At 37.1% G+C, this 26262-nt stretch overlaps 1 protein-coding gene across 4 annotated transcripts in view; it reads right to left on the reverse strand.

The window, feature by feature from the left end:
- Positions 1-444: 444 nt before the first annotated feature.
- The window catches only part of LOC117830777 (rhotekin-like), a 41995-nt gene continuing 16177 nt past the window's right edge, over positions 445-26262 (reverse strand). For all 4 annotated transcript variants that reach the window (XM_034709049.1, XM_034709046.1, XM_034709047.1 and 1 more), the window contains 4 exons: positions 24775-24937; positions 13267-13365; positions 10539-10626; positions 445-852 (listed from right to left, as the gene is read on the reverse strand). In XM_034709049.1, the coding sequence (XP_034564940.1) occupies positions 846-852; positions 10539-10626; positions 13267-13365; positions 24775-24937 (357 nt within the window). In that variant the 3' untranslated portion in view covers positions 445-845. The remainder of the gene's footprint in view (positions 853-10538; positions 10627-13266; positions 13366-24774; positions 24938-26262) is intronic.

A 26262-nucleotide genomic window follows, 5' to 3' on the forward strand; every position in this document is an offset into this window, starting at 1 on the left:
TTTTCTGACACAGGCAACTAATCCTGTTCTCCTCAAACCGTGGAATGTATCACTCCCTGTGAACATTTTCTGTGGATGTATTTATTTATTTATTTTAAAAAGCTGTTTTTTCAGTAAATTAAAATTGTTTTATCTAGCAGCTACATCCTTTGCAATGTTACAGGCATTAAAAATGACATCATAGATACTGTCTTTCTTGTTATTAATGGTCTCATATGCTTTTGTAGGTCATATGGGAGCACCACTGTTCATTTCAAACTGTTTCATAACCATAAAAAAAATCCTTATAGCGGCTTTAAATTTAGATTTAACATTTGGATTTAACATTTTACATATTGATTTAATATTTCACATTTATTTATTTTTATTTAACATTTGAATTTGACATATTTTTATGTTTTATATACAGATTTAACATTTAAAAGTTTATTATTGACAGTGACATTATCTTACAATATGTTGTCATCATAGAAATGAATCTTACAAAGTTTACAAATATTGCTCTGAGCTGTTAAAAAAAATGTGACAATTTTCTGTATTGAAAATTGAATATATAGTGCATTTTGAGCATGTGCAACTTTACAATCAGCGCCCCATAGAAGCCTTTCAACTGAACCGAAGCTGCGTGTTGCTACTTGACCTCAATCTGTACAACAGTTTGTCCTTTCTGCAAGTTAAGGACAAAACCAACAGCTTGGAAACAAGTAGTGAGTATTATCATGAAGTGCGGAGGTGTCCTTTGCAGATCGTTAAGCCACACTGTGTATCAAGTCCATGTCCACTTCCTTAACCAGACGTGTCCACCGAAAAACCCACAAAGCCTGTTTCTTATCCCTCCAGTGTCGTCAATAACTGTGAGACAAAGGATGAAAAACAAAGAGAAGTTGATGAAAATATCAGACAAAGAAAACTACTGTTCCTGCATCAAATAAAACTGTGTAAACTGCAACATGTGAAAATAAAAATAGTGTCTGCAACAAACAATGCCACAAACCCCAAATCCAGTTTGTAGAGCACAAATCACACCTTCCTGACAGTTGATGCTTTTCAGGCTTGTCTCTATTACAACCGCAGCCTAACTGTGAGGCTGCCAACTCTTTTTTTAATCTCTGCATCTGTTGGTATGAGGATGTGGGAACTTTAATTACTAGAAGACACACAGAACTTGTTTTGGTTTTTTTGTTTTTTTTTTAAGTTTTGCGAAATCACTGCGATACGGATATGTGTTCGTTATTCTGGTTAAGCTGCACTCACTTTGAGGCAGTGGGGGGGGGGGGGGGGGGGGGGGGGTTCTTTTTTTTGCATATTTTCTTGAATGAACACTCAAAAATACAGTTCCTTGATTACACAACCTTTCAGTATATACTACTTTTATGACATTTATCATAAAATTCAAACAAAATTAATTACAAATACAAAAAAACCCCATCAAAATACAGATAGTTTTGCTGCTTACAGAGTTTCTCATGACTGTGTAGGTGTGGCTGATCCCTTTTTTATTGACATCGGTTTGGCTGTGTTTACAACAATGATACATGTGACCAATTTGCTAATTAAAGCCCTGAACAGTAGCTGAGGTGGCTGAGTCAGATTCAGAGGACGAGGTCATGTCAGGATAATATCACTTGAATTAGTCACTGGATGGTTACTAACACAATTATTTGCTATTCAAATTAAAGTTAGCAGTTAGAAGCCACATGTTACATCAGCTGAGATGCTCCTATTTGATCTCAAGGCTATGAATGCAGTGCTAAATGTTGGTTTTTGGTAGTGTCAGCTAGTGCTGGATTTTGTGGGTCTTTAAAGGCTTTAAAATGTCTTTTCTATTTGTTGTACACTACCAAGGCAAGGCGAGGCAGCTTTATTTGTATAGCACATTTCTTACACAAGGGCAACTCAATCTGCTTCACATTAAAACATTAAAAGAATTGGAAGCATTCAGACAAGCATAAAAGAGCATAATTAAAATGACAAATATGATAAAACATAGAAAAGAAAAGGATAATTAGAAATATGTTAAAAGTAAAATTAAAACTTGCATTTAAAGTGAGTTAAAATAAGCTAAAATTGGAAGGCAGTGGCAAATAAAAAGAGTCTTAATCTTTGATTTAAAAGAGGTGAGAGTTGAAGCGGACCTGCAGCTTTCAGGGAGTTTGCTCCAGATATGTGGTGCAAAAGTTTGGAAACACCTTCTCATTCAAGGGTTTGTATTTATTCTAATTATTTGAAACACTGTAGATTAATACTGAAGTCATCAAAACTATGAAAGAACATATATGGAATTATTCAATTCACAAAAAAGTGTTAAACAAAGCAGAATATGTTTTATATTTTAGATTCTGTAAAGTAGCCTCCTTTTTCCTCCATGACAGCTTTGCACACTCTTGGTATTCTCTCAGTCTGCTTCATGAAGTGGTCTCCTGGAATGGTTTCTAATGAACATGAGCCTTGTCAGAGTTCATTTGTAGAATGACTTCCCTTTTTTTTCTTTTTTTTTAGAAATATATTTAATAGTTTTTTTAACAGTTCAAACAAAACATATACACTTGGCTCACATATATATCATGGTTAACATTCAAGGTAAGTTAATGCAGGTGTCAGGCACAGGATTCACAATGTACATTGCAGAGGTGCAAAAATAGAGGAAAAGAAAGTAAGGGAATAAATAAAATAATAATGATAATAATAAAAAGTTGTGTCTCTAGCACAAAGCCTCTTGTAAGAGTAGTGGAAACATTTAGCCCAATATATACCAGGAAGGGTTCCCATGTTCTATGGAAAACATTGTCTCTTGAATGTAGTTTACATGCTAAGTAGTCCAGTGGGACATATTCAGGTTTAACTCTCTGCCATTGTACCTTGGAAGGGACCCTGTCTGTAATCCAGTTTAAAAAATACACTTTCTGGCACAGAAAATTAACATCTTATAAAGAATATATTTTATACTTTAGATTCTGTAAAGTAGCCCCCTTTTTCCTTCATGACAGCTTTGCACAGTCTTGGTATTCTCTCAGTCTGCTTCATGAAGTGGTCTCCTGGACTGGTTTCTAATGAACGTGAGCCTTGTCAAGAGTTCATTTGTAGAATGACTTGCCTTCTTAATGTGTTTGAGACCATCAGTTGTGTTGTTCAGAGGTAGGGTTAGTACACAATGGATAGCCCTGTTGTAATCCAGATTATGGCAAAACCAGATTGTTTCATAGTTTTGATGTCTTCAGTATTAATCTACAAAGTTGAATATAGTTAAAATAAATAAAAACCATTGAATGAGAAGGTGTGTCCAAACTTTTGACTGGTAGTGTATTTGTTTTCTCTGAAGAGGACATTTAAAGCTTGTATCATACATTTGTCATTTTTGTATGTTAACAATAAAATAAGTCAGGCTCCAAGCAAATGTCAAACATTTGTCACTCACCTGTTCTTCTTTACAAACATGCTCAAAATAACAGCTTGGCACACCACGTCCCTAATTATAACCTCATACTACACTGTTGTGCATCAAATCTCAGAAAGCTCTGACTAATAACTCGAGACAAAATTATTCACTCACCAAGCATTCAAAGTTACACAATGCCAGCATTGTAAAAACCTGGTCCACGTCTCACATATATCAGGCTTCGGTCAAACCTGTTCCCTGTCTGTCTTTTGACCAAGCTCTGTCCTCGCTCTGTACACAAACCATGACTCTCTGGAACAATACGTGTCGCATTCGACACTCACTTACATTGTGATCTGACTTAAACTTGTAACATTGAGTGTTTGCTGTCCTGAAAAGTTAAATAGCGTTGAAAAACGGCGCCTGTTTGGCGACACAGCCCACAATGTAAGGGAACATTATGTGTTTGATTCAAAGAGGATTAATCTTGTGAAGCTGTGATGGCATTTGAAGAGGTCACGTCACCATCATGGGAGTATGCGTGTGCTCTTAAGTATGTCTTTTGTTGTTGTTTTTCCATGATGATTAAAAAACTGGATCGACCAAACAAGGAATTTGACTCTAATATGTAATTACAACTTATTCATTATTATATGTGTGATAGCCTTGAAGCTCTACAAAATGAAAACAAACCCCCTCTCCAGTAAAGCTGTAGTGTTTCTGATGTTATATCACTTCACACTTCACAATTTGTATCACTCATAAGAGTGTATTAGCGGCTTTGTCAATCATATACAACTCACTGTAAAAGGAAGAGAGGATGTTTTTATACTTCAAACATCATATCACACAATGCATTGTGGTCGCTAACCAAGCAGTATGTACCACCATGGATTGCTGTGTGAAGGAAAAGGACAGATAGACTGACAAGAGGAGCGCAACCAGCTCTGATATGACACCACAAAGTCAATATGTAGAGGCAGTTTTAACCAAAGCTAGCTGTTTGAAGAAGAGTACAGGGTTTTTAAAGGAGTACTTTTAGTTTTTCCTGTTACAATGATCATTTCAGTCATATTTTTATTATTACTTTACTGCTACAATTACATACACTGCCAGTCAAAAGTTTGGACACACCTTCTCATGCAATGGTTTTCATTTATTCTAATTATTTTCAACAATTTATTTGTTTTTTAAATTATTGAATACACTGCAAAAACTCAAAACATGTTTGTCTTTGTATTATTTCTAGTAAAAATGTCTTATTAGACTTATATAGCCACAAACACCTAACAAGTCCAGTTATATGTCTTAGTCTAAGATATTACAGCCAAAAATAAAGGCCTTATTATGAGCAATTCAGGACTCATTTTTGGCCTGTTACATCCAAATAAGCCTTTTTCTGGATTGTCGGGTTAATTTAGCTTAAATAAAGTCTGATAAGACACTTTTACTAGAAACAAGACAAAAAATGTGCTTAGTCTTGACTTTTTGCAGTGTAATCACCTCAATTTAAAACCTGTATTGTTATGTCAGCTTAGACTAAGCCTTTAGATCTACAGTGTGTCAAATCCCCTTCAATGGAGGCTGCCATCTTGCACCTCCGTGTTTCCACAGTAGCAAAGAACAGACAAACTATCATGGGCCAAATGCATTTTTGAGTTCTTATGAATGGCTGCTGGAAATGCCCCAGCTGGATGATGAAGGATAATAAGAAGAGAGTGGTGGCTGTTTGTGTTAAGCGCAAAGGAATTTGTGTTGACAGACGTTTTGGATGGTAAACACTTGTCAGATGGAGGATTGTACTTAGCACGCATCACAGCACACTATGAGTCCTAATCACACTGTAGGGCGGTTGGGTAAAGCAACTAGTAGCTGATATATAAACTACCAGTCAAAAGTGTGGACACACCTATTTATTTTAATTATTTTCAACATTGTAGATTAATACTGAAGACATCAAAACTATGAAATAATCTGGTTTTCCCCTAATCTGGATTACAACAGGAGTCAAATAGGACTATCCATTGTGTGCTAACCCTACCTCTGAACAACACAACTGATGGTCTCAAACACATAAAGAAGGCAAGTCATACCTAACACTACTGTTACTGACAAATATAAGAGGAAACTTTATAAGATGTTAACTTTCTGTGCCAGAAAGTGTTTTCTTTTAAACTGGATTACAGACAGGGTCCCTTCCAAGGTACAATGGCAGAGAGTTAAACCTGAATATGTCCCACCGGACTACTTAGCATGTAAACTACATTCCAGAGACAATGTTTTCCATAGAACATGGGAACCCTCCCTGGTGTATATTGGGCTAAATGTTTCCACTATTCTTACAAGAGGCTTTGTGCTATAAACACAACTTTTTATTATTATCTTTATTATTTTATTTATTCCCTTACTTTCTTTTCCTCTATTTTTGCAACTCTGCAATGTACATTGTGAATCCTGTGCCTGACACCTGTTATTTTGAGCATGTTAGTAAAGAAGAACAGGTGAGTGACAAATGTTTGACATTTGCTTGGAGCCTGACTTCTTTTATTGTTAACATACAAAAATGACAAATGTATGATACAAGCTTTAAATGTCCTCTTCAGAGAAAACAAATACACTACCAGTCAAAAGTTTGGACACACCTTCCCATTCAATGGTTTTTATTTATTTTAATTATTTTCAACTTTGTAGATTAATACTGAAGACATCAAAACTATGAAACAATCTGGTTTTGCCATAATATGGATTACAACAGGGCTATCCATTGTGTACTAACCCTACCTCTGAACAACACAACTGATGGTCTCAAACACATTGAGAAGGCAAGTCATTCTACAAATGAACTCTTGACAAGGCTCATGTTAATTAGAAACCATTCCAGGAGACCACTTCATGAAGCAGACTGAGAGAATACCAAGAGTGTGCAAAGCTGTCATGAAGGAAAAAGGGGTCTACTTTACAGAATCTAAAATATAAAACATATTCTTTATAAGATGTTAACTTTCTGTGCCAGAAAGTGTATTCTTTTAAACTGGATTACAGACAGGGTCCCTTCCAAGGTACAATGGTAGAGAGTTAAACCTGAATATGTCCCACTGGACTACTTAGCATGTAAACTACATTCCAGAGACGATGTTTCTGTAGAACATGGGAACCCTTCCTGGTATATATTGGGCTAAATGTTTCCACTATTCTTACAAGAGGCTTTGTGCTATAAACACAACTTTTTATTATTATTATCATTATTATTTTATTTATTCCCTTACTTTCTTTTCCTCTATTTTTGCACCTCTGCAATGTACATTGTGAATCCTGTGTCTGACACCTGTATTAACTTACCTTGAATGTTAACCATGATATATATGTGAGCCAAGTGTATATGTTTTGTTTGAACTGTTAAAAAAACTATTAAATATATTTCTAAAAAAAAAAAAAAAAAGGGAAGTCATTCTACAAATGAACTCTTGACAAGGCTCATGTTCATTAGAAACCATTCCAGGAGACCACTTCATGAAGCAGACTGAGAGAATACCAAGAGTGTGCAAAGCTGTCAAGAAGGAAAACGGGGGCTACTTTACAGAATCTAAAATATAAAACATATTCTGCTTTGTTTAACACTTTTTTGTGAATTGAATAATTCCATATATGTTCTTATATAGTTTGATGTCTTCAGTATTAATCTACAGTGTTTCAAATAATTAGAATAAATACAAACCCTTGAATGAGAAGGTGTTTCAGAACTTTTGACTGGTAGTTTGTATTAGCATGCTCCTCAAGTCTATGTATATATTCAGTAGTCATGGTTGTTGTCTGTGTTGCTCTTTCTGATGGCTTCTATTCATTTATCTCTTTTTACCGGCCCATGCAGTCTTGGCAAATAGCTGTTCACTATGAGTCTGGTTCTGCCCAAGGTTTCTGCCTGTTGCAATGATTTTTTTTCCTTATCACTGTTGCCAAATGTTACAAAGTGCGTGCTCTTGTTTGGCTCTAAAATAACAAAGCACAGCCTAGAACTTTTCCTTCTGTTGTGTCCTGAGATAACTTCTGTTATGCTTTGGCACTATCCAAATATAACTGACAGTAATAGCGTGCAGTATCCATCACCTACAGATTCATGAGATATGAAATCTCAAGAGGCCACCAGTTAATACAAAGAATTCACTTTCAGCATATCTTTTGCATTTGTTGACATTCGTCTCAGGCCATCATTGAAATGTTGACGGACAGATATGCATTGTGAAAATAAACATGTTTGTCTGAAGTATGCTGGGAAGAATTTGTTCCTTTGCTCTGTGCTTTTGTTATTGCAGCAGGGTCAAATACTGACATATTTCTTTTTTTGTTTTGTTCATGTGTTCCAAAGCTGATGTTACTTTTCATACTGCAGAGTCAATAGCATGTTGTACCGCCTCCACTTACAAAGCAAGTCTTGTTGGACTGTCATAACAAGTGTGTTTTGTGCTTCACGCTGAGCATTAGAAGAGGATTGTGTAATTAATACGTCAGGAAGAAAGAAATCCAACAACAATTAAACACCTTTTCATTTCCATTCATGGTGGAGTCACATAAGGTGAATAGGAATATTATTGTTGACACTTCTGTCCTCATGTAGCGCTCTATCTTCCCAGGGCATTCCAGTTGATACGCCTTTAAATGAAAACAGCAGAAGTCCCAACTTTTAGCATTGTTAGCTCGCACTACCACTTATGGTTTAAGTTACTTTGTAAAAAACGTATAGCTACTTATGCACCAATCATCCCTGAGGCTGTTGCTTGTACTTGTTTGCATGGCAGAATCTAATATTAAAATAATCCTACATGTTGTTTAGCCCAGTGATTCAGAATGCTAATAGAGGCTAACATTTTTGCCACAGTGTCAACAGGCAGAGGTGAAATGTGCCCCACTCTTTAACATGGATTGATTTGATATAATAATAATAACAATGAAGTTTATCTATAAAGCACCTATCAAAACAGACTTTACAAAGTGCTTAACATCATAAAAACCCATAATAAAGAGAACAAAGCATGGGGGGGGTGGGGGGTATATGGGCTTGCAAGACAATTTAAGAGGAATAGCTGAATAATAGAGTAAAAGAGAAACTACTAAAAGCAATTAAAACAATTAGTATCAGTAAAACAAATAAAAACAATAAGTGAATCAAAGAAAAACATTCATAAAAGTAGATTAAAAATAAATGTAACATCTTGGATAAAACAATATTACAGCAAGGCCTTTCGATAGAAATGTGTTTTCAGCTGTGATTTAAAAGAAGATACTGATGCAGCTTTCCTTGAGATCCTCAGGCAGGTCGTTCCACATTCGTGGAGCCTGCACAGCAAATGCTTGGTCCCCTTTAGATTTTAACTTTGTGACGGGAACCTTAAGGAGGTTCCTGCCTGAGGATCTGAGGCTGCGCCCGGGCTGGTAGGATGACAGCAAATCATAGATATATTCAGGGGTCAGGCCGTTAAGTGCTTTTAAAGTAAAACCTTAAAATCTATTCTAAAAGCAATGGGCAGCCAATGTAGGGTCATTAAAACAGGAGTAATGTGCTCTCTCTTCTTGGTTTTAGTTAAAAGTCTTGCTGCTGAATTTGACGTGTGTGACCATCCTGTCCCCACTGTGTCCCCACCACCTCACTATTATGGGTTTTTGACCAATCAGAAACAAGTATTTATGTATTGACCGTTGATCATGTGATTGGCATCGTACAAATTGGCAGGAAACCTTCCTCAACCCCAACCGTACCCACACCATGATACATGTTTTATGATGTTTAGCATGTTAAATAATGATCTATGCTTTCAACTACTTTAAATAATAACAATAATATTAATAGTTTTGTTTGTAGATCACTTTTCAAAAAACAGGTTACAAAGTGATTTGCATGGGCAGCAAAATTAAACAGGCAGATCATAGAAACACACAAGTCAAGATAAAGAAATAAAACATATTTTAAAAGACATAAAATTCCCCTGAAAGAACTCCAAAGGAATAAAATTCTTTTAAAATATATTTATTCAGACAGTTAAAATAGTGCATTGTATTTACAAATGTGCATACAGCACCTGTATACATAATTTGAATACATTTAAAACCTCTGTTTAGTATTATTTCAGCTCTGCAGAATTTCTATAGCTTTAGAAAAACTAACCTTAAGCCTAAACTTGCTTTAGCTGTAATCTTTTAATTGCCCTAATTTAAAGTTATTATTCAATTTGTTGTTGTCAAACCTGCGGCCTCACCTTTACACAATATAAACTTAACTTTAATGTTATGTAAGATGAGATTTATTTTTCATAACTTGTGAAATGAGGACATTCCATCTGAAGAGAGGAAAGTATGTAATATGAGATTTATTTTAAGTGTCACCAAATAGCCCTTATTTAATTCTAATTCTATTTGTATCATTGAGTTCTTTAATGAAATTCAAAAGACTTCTATGTCATATATTGCATTGCCTGTTTAAGGTCGCTCAGGGTGATGTGGTTTTGAGTTGAAGTAAAAGTGTCACATGAGTTGGATGTGCTGTTGTCCTACGTTGATGATGAGTCATTAAAGGCATCACAACGCACAGCATAAGTTGTCCTGTGCTCTTTCTTCCCCACAGCCCTCAAGTGTGATTAAATTAAGCTTCTAGTTAACGCTGCTGAAGAGAAGAGATACTTAAACAGCGTTGCATTATCTATGTATTCTGTCTTAATCTCTCTTGTTCTACTTCTGATGTTACAATGTTACAATGTTACAATGTTATTTAGCAGACGCTTTTATCCAAAGCGACGTACATACGAGAACAAGAACAACACAAGCAAAGATCTAGACAAGAGGAAACAAGATCAGTAAGAGTAGCAAAGTGCTTCAAGTCAATTTGGGTGCAGGTACTGCCAAGCAGTGTAACGGCAATGCACAGAAGTAAGTAATGAATTTTTTTTTTTTCTTCTACATCTACAAAGAAGCAACCAACCAATTTAAGACCTTCCATTATCATCATCAACAATTAACATCACCACAATAATGATGGGTCTTGTTATCTCCCCTCATCTGAACTATGACAGCCTCGTAAATCAGGGTTTTTCCGCTGTGTGTCTATCTTTAGATTGACCCTAATAGATGAATGCGGAGGTAAAAGTGTGAATGCAAGAGTCGGAGGGAAGCCTACCTTTCCTTGTAGTAGGAAAAGAGCAAAGTACGGATCTCAGCTGATAGATCTGGAACTGCAAGACCCTCTCTGGGAGAGGAGGGCGTCACTGAAAAAGAAGAGAAACAGGCAGATGAGTAGCTTTAATTTGCTTCTGATTAGTTATCACAATATTTCATGTGTCTTCTGTCATTTCGCCAACGCGGATGAGTGATTGATTATGGGGTTTTCACAGACACATTATTTCCCTGATGGCACTTCCTTCAGAGAATTCTTTATTTTTTTTCTCTCTCTTTGCGGTCGGTCTTAAAGACTGGAATGCTCTTTGAAAACAAACATTTTGTTATTCAGACGACACACCCACATTTTAAGCCCGAACATGTTTGATCCCCTCGGTTGCCTCTGTGGAGCAGCTCTTTGCACTTTCAGATCAGCATGACTGATGCTTTTGAGATAATGCACGTATTCACGTCACCAGTCTGGCTTCTCGTCCCATGCCATCGTTGGGTCGCATTATTTATCTATTGAGCATCTTGCTATTTACACAAACCCGTTTAACAACTTCCAGGTCAGCGTCACTCTGGCTTTTTTGCAGACAAATACTAAAACAAGTGCAAATGAGGCGTTACATTTGACCTCTCATCATATTGAAAGCATTTCTGGCATGGATGGGTAACAACAACACGAGCATGACCATTTGAACCATCAGTCAATGTTTGTGTTTGAAGCTTTAAGCTCCTTATGTTCGATTTTGTTTTGAATTTTGCATCTGTTTTTATAAATGTCAGTCTCTGTCTGTTACTCACATGCAGGCTGAAAACTGAAGCCAACAAGGAAGTGCTCACAACTACAAAATCTTGAATGGAGATCTAAGGCAGGTAACAGAATAAGAGTTGTTCCTAATCTGTTACAAAAATGTCTGTGCTCTAGCTTCCTGCTCTGACTGTCCTGGTTTTGTTTCTTGTTTAGTGTTTGTCATACATTGACAATTTTTTGGCAGCCCAAGCGCTGAAGTCATGAATGTGGTTGTCTTTCCCCACAGAGTAAATGGAGAGCTAGTGATGAGAAGACTATTTTGGATGGTAGTACAGAGTTTTAAATGGTGACTATCTGCAGTTAAATGGCCTCCTGTTAGGAGTAACTTGCCAGAGGACTAACCCAAAAGGTAAGCTATGTTCCAGCATTTTTAACCACTCAAAAAAGGCCAGATTTAAAAAATGAGGTCAAGTGTATGCTAACCTGCCTTGTTGTTTCTCATTTGTGGTTTCCACCTCTTGTAGGATTACAGTGAATTAAGCCCATAGACTGTATAAAATATGGATGTATTCAGTGATGTCACCCATCTGTTTCTGAATCGCTGTTTGAGGCCAGTCGGCGGCGGCAGCCATATTGCTGCGGTCGAGCGATTGTGACATAAAGAGGCGGGCTTTGACTTTGACTATTTATTTGACTTTCTGCACTATTTAGCCTGTTGAGAGCCTTAATGTTTCCAATCTGTTAAAGATTGGGTTACTGATAGCAGGTACATTTTAGTGTTTTTCAGTTGTCCTTTTGACTGAATAGTTGCTGCATTGTGCCTGCAAGGTTTTTGTATTTTTTCTCTTGAAGAAGTCAGAAAAAACATGTTCTTTTTCCTAAATTAAGGTGATTTTATGGTTCCTTTTTCCCTAGATCATGTAGCACTCACCATATCTAAATTGAAAAATTCACAGAAAATCCATGTGATCGGTATCAGTATCGGTGATCAGCAGTGATCGACACTCATGGCTGAGCATCCCTAATTTCTACATTATTTTTGTATGCAACAAGACTTTTGTCCAAGCAAAATCTGACCTTTCTGTCCCAATCAAATGAAAAAACTCAATGAATGATAAAAAACTTTATTTTGGTAAAATAAAAATAATTTAGCATGCTTTGCCTTTCATATGAGCCATTTCTGATTCCAATTAATCAACTACAAGTAAAGTTGTTATTTGTTGTTCCTACAACTTGAATAAGTGACAAGACTTTTGTCAGGGACTATATATATTTGTATTATATTATTCTGTCTCTAGGTTTCTCTGCATGTCCTCTCTGTTTTGTTTTTGTTTTTATTGTCATGCCACCTGTGTTGCCTCTTTGCCCTGGTCATTATTGTAAAGGAGAATTGGTTCTCAATTAACTCACCTGGCGAAATAAAGGTTAAATAAATTAACCAGAGCCACAGCCTTGACCAGTAGAGGATGGCTGTGCTACAGCTAAAATGCAACATCTGACAATTATTTCAGGACTACAATGGTACAAATATGTATACTTGTTTAGCCGACTAGTAATTCCAGATTTAATTGTGTGGTTAACTTAACACAAAGAGCCCTAATAAGAACCGACTGCTGTGACAGAAACCATGGTTGTGAAAAATGAATCTGACGTGTATTTGACTTTTCTAGTTTGATCCATGATCCATCTGCTGCGCTGTCTAGACGGCTGTATTGCATTGTGTCCAATGGAAGTCTGACAATAATAAGAGCAGACAAGCCTTTTGCTGTGAGGTATTACACAGCTGCTGAAAGATTCAAGAGTCAGATGATGGATTTCGATGCTTACAGAGAGAAATGAAAAACAAACAGACGTGTGAATTGGCAGAAAATAAGCTACATTCACTTTGAAGAACAGAACCATTTCTTGCAGAATGATGAGCTGTGATGTAAAGTAGGTGACTGGAAGTAAACCAGCAGAACAGCTGATAAGGCCTTTTGTGTGTTCTGCCTACCTATTTCATGGTATAGTGATCCCTGCCTCACTGTAATGGCTTTCCTTGATCTGGGCATCTCAATCTTCATGAGGTGATCGCAACACTGCTTCCACTGGCCTGCAACACACAGAGAGGGGTTAGTTAGTGTTTGAGTGTGTGAATGGCAAAGCTTTCATCAGTAGTAAATATACCAAGAGCATCATTCCACACACCAGACAGACAGACAGACAGACAGACAGACAAGAGCGATGCCACAGGAACGCCTCACGTTTCTCCACACGTGTACTCAGGGCTGAAATGTAAACATGTGTATATGCCCTTAAAGCTGGGGTTGGTAATCAGATTTAGATACACTTTTTGTTCTACTGGTTAAAATGATCTTTATGTCCTGATGGCAATCAATACATAATGTGTTCTTAAAAAAGAGTGAAGAAAAGCTGCTATCTACAGCCGGAGTAAACCTGGGAAAACACCAACCAATCAGCGTTTTTTGGGTGCCAAAATTTTAAACCAATCAAATCCCGTCCTGCCGTTCTGCCCGCCTCCTGCGCGTACATTTCCCCGGCGTGCACTCTGAGTCCCCGTCTCCTGCCGCTGCTTCCCCTGACTCTACTGACTGCCCCTCTCGCTCGACCTCGGGCCTGTCCCCTCTGACCGATGAGGTGCTTTGCTCAGGACTGTAGTCCGGATCAGAGTCTAAAAAGCTCTCACCACAGGGGCTCTGACAAGCAGAAGAATGAATGACATTTACTAAGTCCTACAGAAAATGTAGATGTATTGTAGCGTCCGTCCGGACGCTGTAGGGATGACGAGCCGATTCGTGAACATGTTTAGTTTTAATAACCGGTCACTGTTGGCCGTGATCACGCCAACCAACAAAACAACAATCAATGTTTGAATGAATGAAGAACTTCTCCTCTTGTCTCTCCTCTCTCCAGCTCACACACTCTACACCTTCCGAGACTGCCAACCCCAGCTTTAAGACTAAACATGTTTATGACCTGTTTGTGCTGCCAAACAAAACTCCATTTGCATGTACCAATTAATTCAAAAATAACTTCAAACTAAATACCATAGTGATGAGGAAGGCTGTCACTGTCACACATGATAAATAATTACGGCACACCTTTGCTCTGACAGGTGTGTAAAAGGGGAATTCACTTCCTAAACAAAATCTTTGTTGTAATCGTATTTGCATACTCGTTAATGTGCTTTGTCGTCAAGCCTTTACTTCAAAGTTTGCATCAGAAACGTGCAGATCACTTTATTGCTAATTGAAATTATAACTTGGGAGACAGTTAAACCGTAAACAAAAGATGGAAGACAAACAACAAAAACCCCGCCCTTGTTTACGCCGAGACGTCGCCATAACCACATTCATGTAATCAAACATTGCTGTGATAACAAGACACATTCCTGAGCCTCCTCTCTCTGTCTCTGTCTCTGTCTGTGCAGGAGGAGGAGAACAAAAATAATAATAAAAGGTTTCAGAAACACAAGCTTAATCCATTTTATGGCACTAAAATTATTTCACAAAATGCAATTGCACCCTGCAAACACTCTCTTATTAAGGAAGATTAATTCCATATCTTATTCCTCAGGAATGCACCGAGGCAGAGAGGAGCTACAATGATTGCCCAAAGGTGCAGAGTATCTAACTCATGCTGCATTAGCATACTCAGGAACACACTCTGGGGAAGACACCTAAGAGAATTGAAGAAATTAGAGAACCCAGTGTGAGAAATTTAAACTTTCTCCAAGTGAGATTGCATGCAAAGCAGCAGTAGAACTTGTCACCTCTCTATTTTTTTTTATTATTACCCCAAATGAAGATTTGGATTTGATGCAATAGTATTACTCTACAATGAAACGATTTACATTTTAACAAGTTATCTGCTCCAATATACGCTCTATATGTGCTCTATATATCCTCTGCATTGTATCATTTTTACTTTTGGTATGTGTGTTAAGCAAACTAATTCTCTTCAAGACTTTTGGATTAACCCAGTTGGCTTCTTCTTCAGTCATATTTTGTTGTCAGACATCTCTGAAATATCTGAAACCAATGTGGAAGACATTCTTTCTGCCTATCATTAACTTGTCTTCGTGGCTTTTGTGACATCTTATGAGAGAGGACACGCAAGAACTGCAGAACGTTGTAACCTCGATGCTCCGGCTGGAACAGGAGATAGGAGGAAGGAAATTGCATTTGCTGTGGAGGTTAATGCAGCTATCAGAGGAAAATGCAGTTTCCATAGAGAATAAGTGTTTCCTCTGAGTCCTTACTGCAGACATATTGCACTGCCACATTAAAAAGTACAGACAAGGAGCTCTGGTAGGACTCAATAGGAAGTGTACCTTAACTATCATAAACTTACATATGACTTGATGCATGGTAAAGTAATCATCCATGCTTTTCCCCTATGAACTATCAGAATGCTCAAGAATTTAAAGTCTCTCCAACACCAGGGTTTACGTTAGCAGGTATTTGCCGGCTTTTATTCTGTTTCACGTGCAGTTGTCCGGCATTTAAAGACACCATCGGCCTAAATGTCTGGCGGAGAAAATACCAAACACAAATAACCATATTGCTCATAATTAAAGTTGGCTTTTTTCCCTTTAAACTGCATATAAAAAAGTGAACTAGTCTTATATTCAGAGTCTACACTTTAACATACCAACATTCGACAGAACGCCACTAGGGATGCACCGATCCGATCCTGGTATCGGATATCAGCTTGATCGGACTCAAAAAGCTAGATCCGATATCGGTGACAAAGGGCCGATATATAGTGCCGATCCATATGGCAGATCTATTCATCTCAGTTCTATGCTTTTCTGTGTTTACAATACACTACGTCATCAGCGGCGGCCGGTCTTTGGCAACTTCCGTTTTTTCTGACTTTGTTAACCAAAATAAAATGAACGTTTTTAAACTGACAATATCATTATTCAAGATATTATAAATATGTACCAGCAGTTTGGTGAGTTAATCTTCATAACCAACAGATATTACATGATTCTATCCTCACATTAAAGCTGGGGTTCGTAATCAGATTTAGATACACTTTTTATTATACTGGTTAAAATGATCTTTATGTCCTGATGGCAATCAATACATAATGTGTTCTTTAAAAAGAACCAAAAAAAGCTTCTAACTACAGCTGGAGTAAACCTGGGAAAACACCAACCAATCAACGTTTTTTGGGTGCCAAAATTTTAAACCATTCAAATCACGTCCTGCCGTTCTGCCCGCCTCCTGCGCGTACATTTCCCCAGCGCTCACTCCCCGTCCCCTACCTCTGCTTCCCCTGACTCTACTGACTGTTCATTCATGTAGCTGATGACTTGTTTGTGTTTGTAGGTTATAGAGAGGGATCAGTGTTCATTTCAGTATTTTTAATAACTAGCTAAAAACTCCTCACAGGAGCTTTAAGTCCAAGATAAGGTAAAGTCAGAGCCAGAACTTTCTTCAGTTAAACAAAGAAAAAACTGAAATGATTGTTTTTGGAGGAAGAAAGGTTAAAGGTTACTGCTCAGCTCCAATCTGCAACGATGAAATGTTCAAACCAAGCCAGAAACCTTGGTGTAATCTTAGACTCAGACCTTAATTTCAGCAGCCACATTAAGACAATTACAAAGTCTGCCTACTATCATCTTAAGAATATATCAAGGATTAAAGGACTTATGTCTCAGCAGGATGCAGAAAAACTGGTCCATGCATTTATCTTTAGCAGACTAGACTACTGTAACGGGGACTCCCTAAAAAGTCCATCAGACGGCTGCAGCTCATACAGAATGCTGCTGCTCGAGTCCTAACCAGGACCAAAAAAGTAGACCACATCACTCCAGTTCTTAGATCCCTACACTGGCTTCCTGTCTGTCAGAGAATAGACTCTAAAATCCTACTGATGGTTTATAAAGCACTGAATGGTTTAGGCCCAAAAAACATTGCTGATCTGCTACTACTTTATGAACCACCTCGACCTCTGAGGTCATCAGGTACTGGTCTGCTTTCAGTCCCAAGAGTCAGAACCATTGAACATGGTGAAGCTGCGTTTAGTCATTATGCACCACATATCTGGAACACACTCCCTGAAAGCTGCAGGTCTGCTCCAACTCTCACCTCTTTTAAATCCAAGATTAAGTTTTTATTATTTGCCACTGCCTTCCTATCTTAGATTTTTTTTTTTTAGATTATTTTTTTTTAGATTATTATCCAGTCTGTTCTGTGTACCTCCATCACTGTCTGGTTTGGCTCTGCAACCAAACTAGACAAACACAGACTGCAGCGGACTATAAGGACTGCAGAGAAAATCATCGGTGTCGACCTGCCCCCCATCCAGGACTTGTACCGGTCCCGGGCCAGGAAACGGGCAGGGAGCATTACCGCTGACCCCTCACACCCTGGACACAAATTCTTCAAACTCCTCCCCTCCGGCAGGCGCTACAGATCACTGTGCGCCAAAACAACCCGCCATAAGAACAGTTTCTTCCCCCAGGCTGTCACTCTGATGAACACTAAACCATAACAGTGTCATACCTGTCAGATAAATACTCTCTGTAAATATACATGTAGATATACAATGCAACAATTCTCAAGCAGAATTCCATATTTCTATTTTTTGTATTATTTAACTACTATTTTATAATGTAAAACTACCTCTGCAACTCACCACTGCACTTTATCATATTATTTTAGCCTGTACATATTAGTCAAGCTATTTGTTGTTTCTTTGTATTTATAGCTGATGTTATTGTTATTATATTTTCATTTTATTTTTTATTGTAGTTCTTATTCTTATTCCTATTCTTATGCCTTGTACAAAGAGAGCACAGTTTACCAAAGTCAAATTCCTTGTGTGTTCAAGCATACTTGGCGAATAAAGCTGATTCTGATTCTGATTATTTTAACCCACTTTAAATTAAAATTTTAATGTAATTTGTAATATATTTCTAATTTTCCTTTTCTTTTCTGTTTTATCATATTTGTCATTTTAATTGTGTTCTTTTATGCTTGTCTGAATGTCTCCAATGCTTTTAATGTTTTAATGTAAAGCACATTGAGTTGCCCTCGTGTATGAAATGCGCTATACAAATAAAGCTGCCTTGCCTTGCCTTGCCTAAAGTGACTGCATCAGTTCATAAGGTGTCTCCGGGGACACTCCGGGGAGTGTCGTTAAGATCGTCGTCTGTCTTTAAGTGAGGACATATAAGATTAAATATTATTCTCCCCCTGTAGCAGGATCTAAAGAAAGACAAACTCACTTGTCCTTTTGATGGAAAAACAATGAGAAGTGGCCGCTCTAATATCCCCACTCTAATATAAATGTTCTCACTGGATACGTCCTTCACCTTCGTGAGGAAGTCTCTCGGCTCAACTTTGTAAATGTTTTATTGGGTCACAGTCATGATACAAGAAGGTGGGTAACTCTGTGCAGTATACTATTATCTATAATCAGACTGATGGTAATTATGGTAATTTGGAAACTATGATAATGACACTTGGGTACAGGACAAAATATTCCAGTGAACTGTGACTTTAACACTGCCTCATTTATTCCTTAATCGCTGTATCACTATGCTGCATTTGACCTCTCTGAAAATCACACAACCACAAGGACGGACGGACGGACGTCAGTAAACTTGGCGTTTCTTTTCAGCTCCAAGAAAGCAGTATCTCTCACCTCATTGTTCATTTTTAAAGCTTTGCTGTGTGGGATTGTTCACTGCTCTTGTTAGTGTCGTCTCAGCATTAGCATATGACAAACACAAAACTACAAACAGCTTAAGAGTCAGCTATTTCCCTCACTAGGTGATAAAGAGCTCAAACAGAGCTGTGAGGAGAGTGAATGTTGGATGGATTATTTCAGAAACATAACTCCAAATGGTTGCTCAGGTTGTCTGTGGCTGTTTGATGTGTACACTGATGTTTAATGATGATAGTAAGTCAGTTTTTTCTTTCTGCCACACCGACAGGCCTGAATATGTGGAGGCAGCTAAATGTCTGCAGCATTTCAGTCCAGGACAGATTTTCCTGAAGGGACAATAAAGAGTACTGTCACATATCCTGATGTATGTGTACATGTCTTGACTTACTGTATAGCATTGTAATGAATCATATCCTGTTGTGGCTTATCATAGCCTAATGTTTTGTATTGAATGGAATCATTTTGTATTGTTTTGTATTGAATTGTTAGTATTGTTTCGTATGGAATTGTATAGTATTGCTAGTATTGTTTTGTATGGAATTAAATTGTATTGTTTTGTATGGAATTGAATTGTATTGTTTCGTATGGAATTGTATAGTATTGCTAGTATTGTTTTGTATTGAATTGTATAGTATTGTTTCGTATGGACTTGTTAGTATTGTTTCGTATGGAATTGTATAGTAGTGTTTTGTATGGAATTGAATTGTATTGTTTCGTATGGAATTGTATAATATTGTTTCGTATGGAATTGAATTGTATTGTTTCATATGGACTTGTATAGTATTGTTTTGTATGGCATTGAATTGTAATGTTTCATATGGACTTGTATAGTATTGTTTTGTATGGAATTGAATTGTATTGTTTCATATGGAATTGTATGGTATTGTTTCGTATGGACTTGTATAGTAGTGTTTTGTATGGAATTGAATTGTATTGTTTCGTATGGAATTGAATAGTATTGTTTCGTATGGAATTGTATAGTATTGTTTCGTATGGAATTGTATAGTAGTGTTTTGTATGGAATTGAATTGTATTGTTTCGTACGGAATTGTATAGTATTGTTTCGTATGGAATTGAATTGTATTGTTTCATATGGACTTGTATGGTATTGTTTTGTATGGAATTGAATTGTATTGTTTCGTATGGAATTGTATAGTATTGTTTCGTATGGAATTGAATTGTATTGTTTCATATGGACTTGTATAGTATTGTTTTGTATGGAATTGAATTGTATTGTTTCATATGGAATTGTATAGTATTGTTTTGTATGGAATTGAATTGTATTGTATGTATGGAATTGTAAAGTATTGTTTCGTATGGAATTGTATAGTATTGTTTCGTATGGAATTGAATTGTATTGTTTCGTATGGAATTGTAAAGTATTGTTTCGTATGGAATTGTAAAGTATTGTTTCGTATGGAATTGTAAAGTATTGTTTCGTATGGAATTGTATAGTATTGTTTCGTATGGAACCCTTTTGTTTGTTTTGTTAAGACTCATATCGTATGGTTTTGTATGGAATCATATCGTATGGTTTTGTATCAGTTTGTTTTGTATGGAATCATTCTGTAACGTATCATTTATTTGAGTATAGTTTCGTAACACTTTATTCGAATCATTTCATACAGAATCGTATTGTAATGATTGTTTCGTGTCCGGTCATTTTGAATGGTATGGTATGGAGTGCTGTGGTATTGTATTGTATCGTGTCCTTTTGTACTGTTTAGTATAGTATTGTATTGTTTTGTACACTGTACGGGTTATGTTGTGGTGTAACACATTGTATTGTATCCTGTTCTACTGTATCATATCGTATCATACTGTCGTACTTTAATGTATTACACTTTATGGTATCCTGTTGTGTTGTGTTGCATCATATTACATTGCATTGTGTTATACTGTTGTATCGCATTGTATCTCATTGTACTGTATTATATCGTATTGTAATGTATCTTGGTGTATCACGTAGTTTCAGGTATTTAATTTTCCACCAATTCAAAGTTTTTATGAACTGGAACCAGTTATGAGTAGGCTTTGCTCCAACTAACACCATGCATGAGAAGCCTGATGGGGATTACTGTGTATCAGTAACGTGTAGAAAACCAAGACGTGTCAGAAGTTGTTTGCCAAAGTGTAAATCTCCCTTAACTCCATGCACAGTTTTGTATCATGGTCTTTCTTGAAGCAGTGAAGTTTTACTTATTGATTACATCTGCTGAAAAAATGAAACTCTGAGCAAATCCAACTACTCCCACATAGGGTAATTTTGATGCTTGAGGGCAACTAGCTGTCACATTACAATCTGTTGTTGAACTAGATTTGAAACTACACCAGAAAGTGACCTAGTTACTGTTAACAGTGAAACATGGTGATACCTGTATATGGTGTATGGTTTCTCTTATTAATGTGAGACGAAATAAATTCAGTTTGAAACATGAGAGATTTTGTTCAGGTGTCACTATCATTGAAGCTAAGAATATCTCCCAAATCAAGAATGTTAAAATAACTAAATAATTGAATAAATTATCAAATAAATGTGTTTAAAAGACTTAAAATGTATCAAAAAGATTAAAAATGATTGATAAAATGAGACATTGTGTTTCCAATTACTTACGTATGTTTTCACTTTTGTGGTAATTATTACTTGTATACTATCCTGCCTTTCTCTTTGTTATTTTAAGTATAAGAATTGATTTATATTGTATTTTCCCCATGTTTCTTCATACTATATATATCTTTTCAGTAGTATTGTCTTCCTTTCTTCCATACCTTTCTGTATGACTTCTTCATCAACATGCAAATAATGAGTAGCTTTTCCCCCATCAGATAAAAAAGTATGGACTGATAAGTCTCATGATCTCAATCAGACACACTTTTTTTTTTCAGTTGCACTGCTCATAACCCTCATAAAGTCAGTCAGCCAAGAGACAAATATTTTCTCTGTGAAACTCAATACATCAAATGACATTCACATTTCCCTGATGCCATGAATGTGTCACGAAAGAATGCCACCCGTCAGGTATCAGCAGGCATATCTTGTGTCCATTTGATAAACATCCCCTCTAACCATTTCCAGGCATACACATTTGTCTGAGCTTGAGTCAAGGCTATGATTAAGTGCAGAATGCTTCGCCTCTTCTTCACGATACAGCCCAGAGCCAAATGATGCCCGATGATGTTTTGTTGTAAGAAAAAACAGTCATTGAGGAACTAGAATAACCGCCCTACGGTTGGATGCTTATGCCAAGCAGTCAAGTTGAAGCTTAGTTGTGTGACAGGGAAGCTGTGGGTGGGGTGGTTTGTGGGAAATATGTTGTATTTTTCACTATTTTAAAGAATACTTATTTTGGCTTTTTTATGCTTTTTTGGAGCGGCATGGGGCAAACGGGCAGGGGTGGGAGTTGAACTCAAGATCAATGCTACACTGTAAAAATGAAAACTTAACAGTGTTGGTCTGAAAATGATTTTTTTGGTTACAAATGTCCATTTTGTTGCAAACTACATCAAAGTAGTTATCTCAACTACCTGTATTACGTCTGTTGTGTAAAGTTGGTCTCATTTCATAAGTTAGGTTGGCAAAACTTGAAACTATGGGTTTGAGGCTAGACTAAATTATTTGAGTATGCTTCAGGCAAAGAACGGGGTCTCCAACTCAAATTTACAGGGGTCTTCCACACTTTCAATTCCCCACATGTGGCGCCATCTCATCTGTCCTGTGTGGATTTTATCGCCCTAAAGGTGAGTGTTTTGGTTGAGTATTGTATTGAAACTGTAACTTTACAGTCGGTCAATTGATGGTGAGTTGATTACTGTTTAATGTAACTTTAATTTGGTTAGTTAGTTAGTTAGTTAGTTAGTTAGTTAGTTAGTTAGTTAGTTTGCTAGCTAGTTAGTTAGTTAGTTTGCTAGCTAGTTAGTCAGTTAGTTAGTTAGTTATCTAGCTAGCTAGTTAGTTAGTTAGTTTGATAGCTAGTTAGTCAGTTAGTCAGTCAGTCAGTTAGTTAGTTAGTTAGTTTGCTAGCTAGTTAGTTTGCTAGCTAGTTAGTCAGTCAGTCAATCAGTTAGTTAGTTTGCTAGCTAGTTAGTCAGTCAGTCAGTTAGTTAGTTTGCTAGCTAGTTAGTCAGTTAGTCAGTCAGTCAGTTAGTTAGTTTGCTAGCTAGTTAGTCAGTCAGTCAGTCCGTCAGTTAGTTAGTTTGCTAGCTAGTTATTTAGTTAGTTAGTTAGTTTGCTAGCTAGTTAGTCAGTTAGTCAGTCAGATAGTTAGTTAGTTTGCTAGCTAGTTAGTCAGTCAGTCAGTTAGTTAGTTAGTTAGTTAGTTAGTTAGTTTGCTAGCTAGTTAGTTAGTTAGTTTGCTAGCTAGTTAGTTAGTCAGTTAGTCAGTCAGTTAGTCAGTTAGTTAGTTAGTTTGCTAGCTAGTTGTTTAGTTAGTTAGTTAGTTAGTTTGCTAGCTAGTTAGTTAGTCAGTCAGTCAGTCAGACAGTTAGTTAGTTAGTTACTTTGCTAGCTAGCTAGCTAGTCAGTCAGTCAGTCAGTCAGTTAGTTAGTTAGATAGTTAGTTAGTTAGATAAGGCATGGTCATTACCAATAGTAAGCCGCCTTGAACATTAGTTAGCTAACTTGTAAGTGGGAAAACGGTGCAGTAACGTGCCATAACAAAGGTACATTTTCTGAACAAAAAATAATAAGTTGGCACAACTTTCACTTCTTAGTTTGTAGAACTCAAAACTTTAAGTTACACTAAATATGAATAAGTTATCTCAACAAAAACTAATCAGTTGGCTCAAATATAAGATTTCTAGGCAGCCTCAAAACTCAAAAATCTAGTGCAGACAGTTGCCTTGAAATTTTGAGTTTTCACAGCTTTTTCGTTTTAGCCTCTGTGCATGTGGTGCAGGCAGAGCCATGGGAAGTGGCTTTAAGTTGGGGGTGCTGTAGTGAGAGGTGCAATATTTTTTCTTTTTGTATTTAGGTTAGGTATGCAACTGATAGGCAATAGCGCACATACATTTTATTTTTATTTATCTGGTTTGAATACAAGCTTTCAAGAGAACTTTTCATTATAAATTCACATCAATAACGAATATAATACAGGCTACTTTAATATGTATCAAATGCCCGACTTGCAACTTCCATACCCCATTGTACAGCAAAGAGCATACAAGCCAAACCTGGTAAAACAGGCCCAAAAGGCAGTAAAGCGCATTGAAAAGAACTTATCCACATACATTCAGTTTTTAAGCAGGCACACACACAGGGCCCAGGCATCGGGTTATTTTAAAATGAACGATTTTTTTAAATTGCTATAATAATTTCTCAAATCTTCCTCAGGCATTACATTTTCAGAAAATAATACAATGAAAATGATTTTTTTTAAAAACTGTTTTATTGTGTTAATTAATGTATTTATTTCAACTTATTTATGCATTCAGAAAAAAATTGTGTGATGCCTTTTCCAACAGGGGGTGCTGCAGCACCCTCAGCACCCTCAGCACCCTCAGCACCCCCACTTCCCACGGCCATGGGTGCAGGATTTAACCGATGACCTAAACCAGTGCTCTACATATTGTCAATTACTTAAAAGAAACCATTAGCTTAAAAAACAAAGGTTTAATAGGCTGTCATTAAAGGCCACATCTAAAGTTTTACAACAGGGTAATAAAACCAGAGAGCCTCTGCCCTTTCAGAACAAAACACACACGCGAATGTTCTACTTGCAAAAACACATATATAACAACATGTAAAGTGTTGAACTTGTGTTTGCACATGTAGAGATTTGTACTCGGCACACTAGAGTGAACACCTTTAAGGCCTTACTCATGTTGAAGACGTGTCTCCAGAGGGCCTCGGTCCAGCGCTGCCTGTCTGCAGGTGTGTGTGTGGTCAGTGTGTAGGTCACATCCTCCCCTTCATGTTCTGTACAGATGAATACACTCTGGCACTGGTCTGGATCTGTCTCTGATAAACACACAAGGGTATCCTAACAGAAAAAACACACACACACACACACGGCTGTTACGTTTCACTGGTAACCAGGTTTTTGCTTTAGCACACATAGCAAATTACCTGAGGAGTGTTTTCTGGGAACCAAACACAAAGATAACATATTACAGTAAACCACAATGCTTTGGTTGGCCCTGTCATTGACAGCTGTCATATTGACTGAAAAAAGGATTTAGCAGTTTAACAGCAGTTTGACAGAAGCTTAGACTAAATCTGCAGCCAACAAAAACTCCCTTGAGAAATTGTTGTCATCAGTAGGAGTTTGAATACGACCCAAGGCTTCAAACCATTTTACTTACTATCTTACTTTTTATATTAAGACACATCTTATTCCATTGGATGATTTAATGTGATGGTTTTAAGCCAAGGGGGCTCGGGCCTTGCCAAAAGAATCTTCCAGAATCAGTCAGAGACCAATCATTCCCTGAAAACCTTACCTCTCTGAACCTTAAAAAAGTTCCATCAATTTTACAATCTGAAAACTTTAAGAGTGATAACAGCATTAACACACGAAGCACATGACAGAAGGCACCAAGTAAACCTTAGACAAAACACACCAAGAACCCGCTGATTTATCATCTATCACCTCTTACACATTTCAACTCTGCTAAAGCGTTTGTGACGAAGAACCACCATTACCACGCCTTTGTGCTCGCACATAACATCCAAAAACAGCATAACACCGCTGTCCCAGTGTGTGATTTTGATTTCACATCATTACAGTGTTGTAGGAGCGCGAGGAGGGGCACGGCTTGTAAACACACAGCGGGAGCGCCACTTACGCACACACTCAGACATACACGAACACACAGCGTATTATTACATGGCTGTTAAATACTTGAGTCTAATTTAACAATAGAGACTATTTCTTAACAGCAAACAGCAACACAAAGGACAAACTGATCACACACGTTATATCAAATCAGTGCACGCAAAGGCGTGTGGCACATTTTCACCTCTGCCTGTTGACACTGTGGCTTTAGAACAGGGGTGTCCAAACTTTTTTCAAAGAGGGCCACATATGATGTTGTCAGAATACCTCAGGGCCAGTGGCTCCTACTGAGACTTTGGAATCCTAAAAGTTATATATGAAATCTATTTAATAACAATTATTTTAAATGTTTTCTCAATAAAACAGTAACTAGGAAGTACCATGTAAAGATTAGCAAACGTTATCTTCTTCTGGAGGAGAATGTTTTTCATTCGGGTCGGGCAATGTGGGAAAAAATATTGTATCATTATTTTTCTATGGCAGGATCACGATCTGGATTTCATCACACTTCTTTTTCATGTTGTTTTTAA

Source organism: Notolabrus celidotus, chromosome 19 (genome assembly GCF_009762535.1).
Source record: "Notolabrus celidotus isolate fNotCel1 chromosome 19, fNotCel1.pri, whole genome shotgun sequence".
NCBI classification, from domain to species: Eukaryota; Metazoa; Chordata; class Actinopteri; order Labriformes; family Labridae; genus Notolabrus; species Notolabrus celidotus.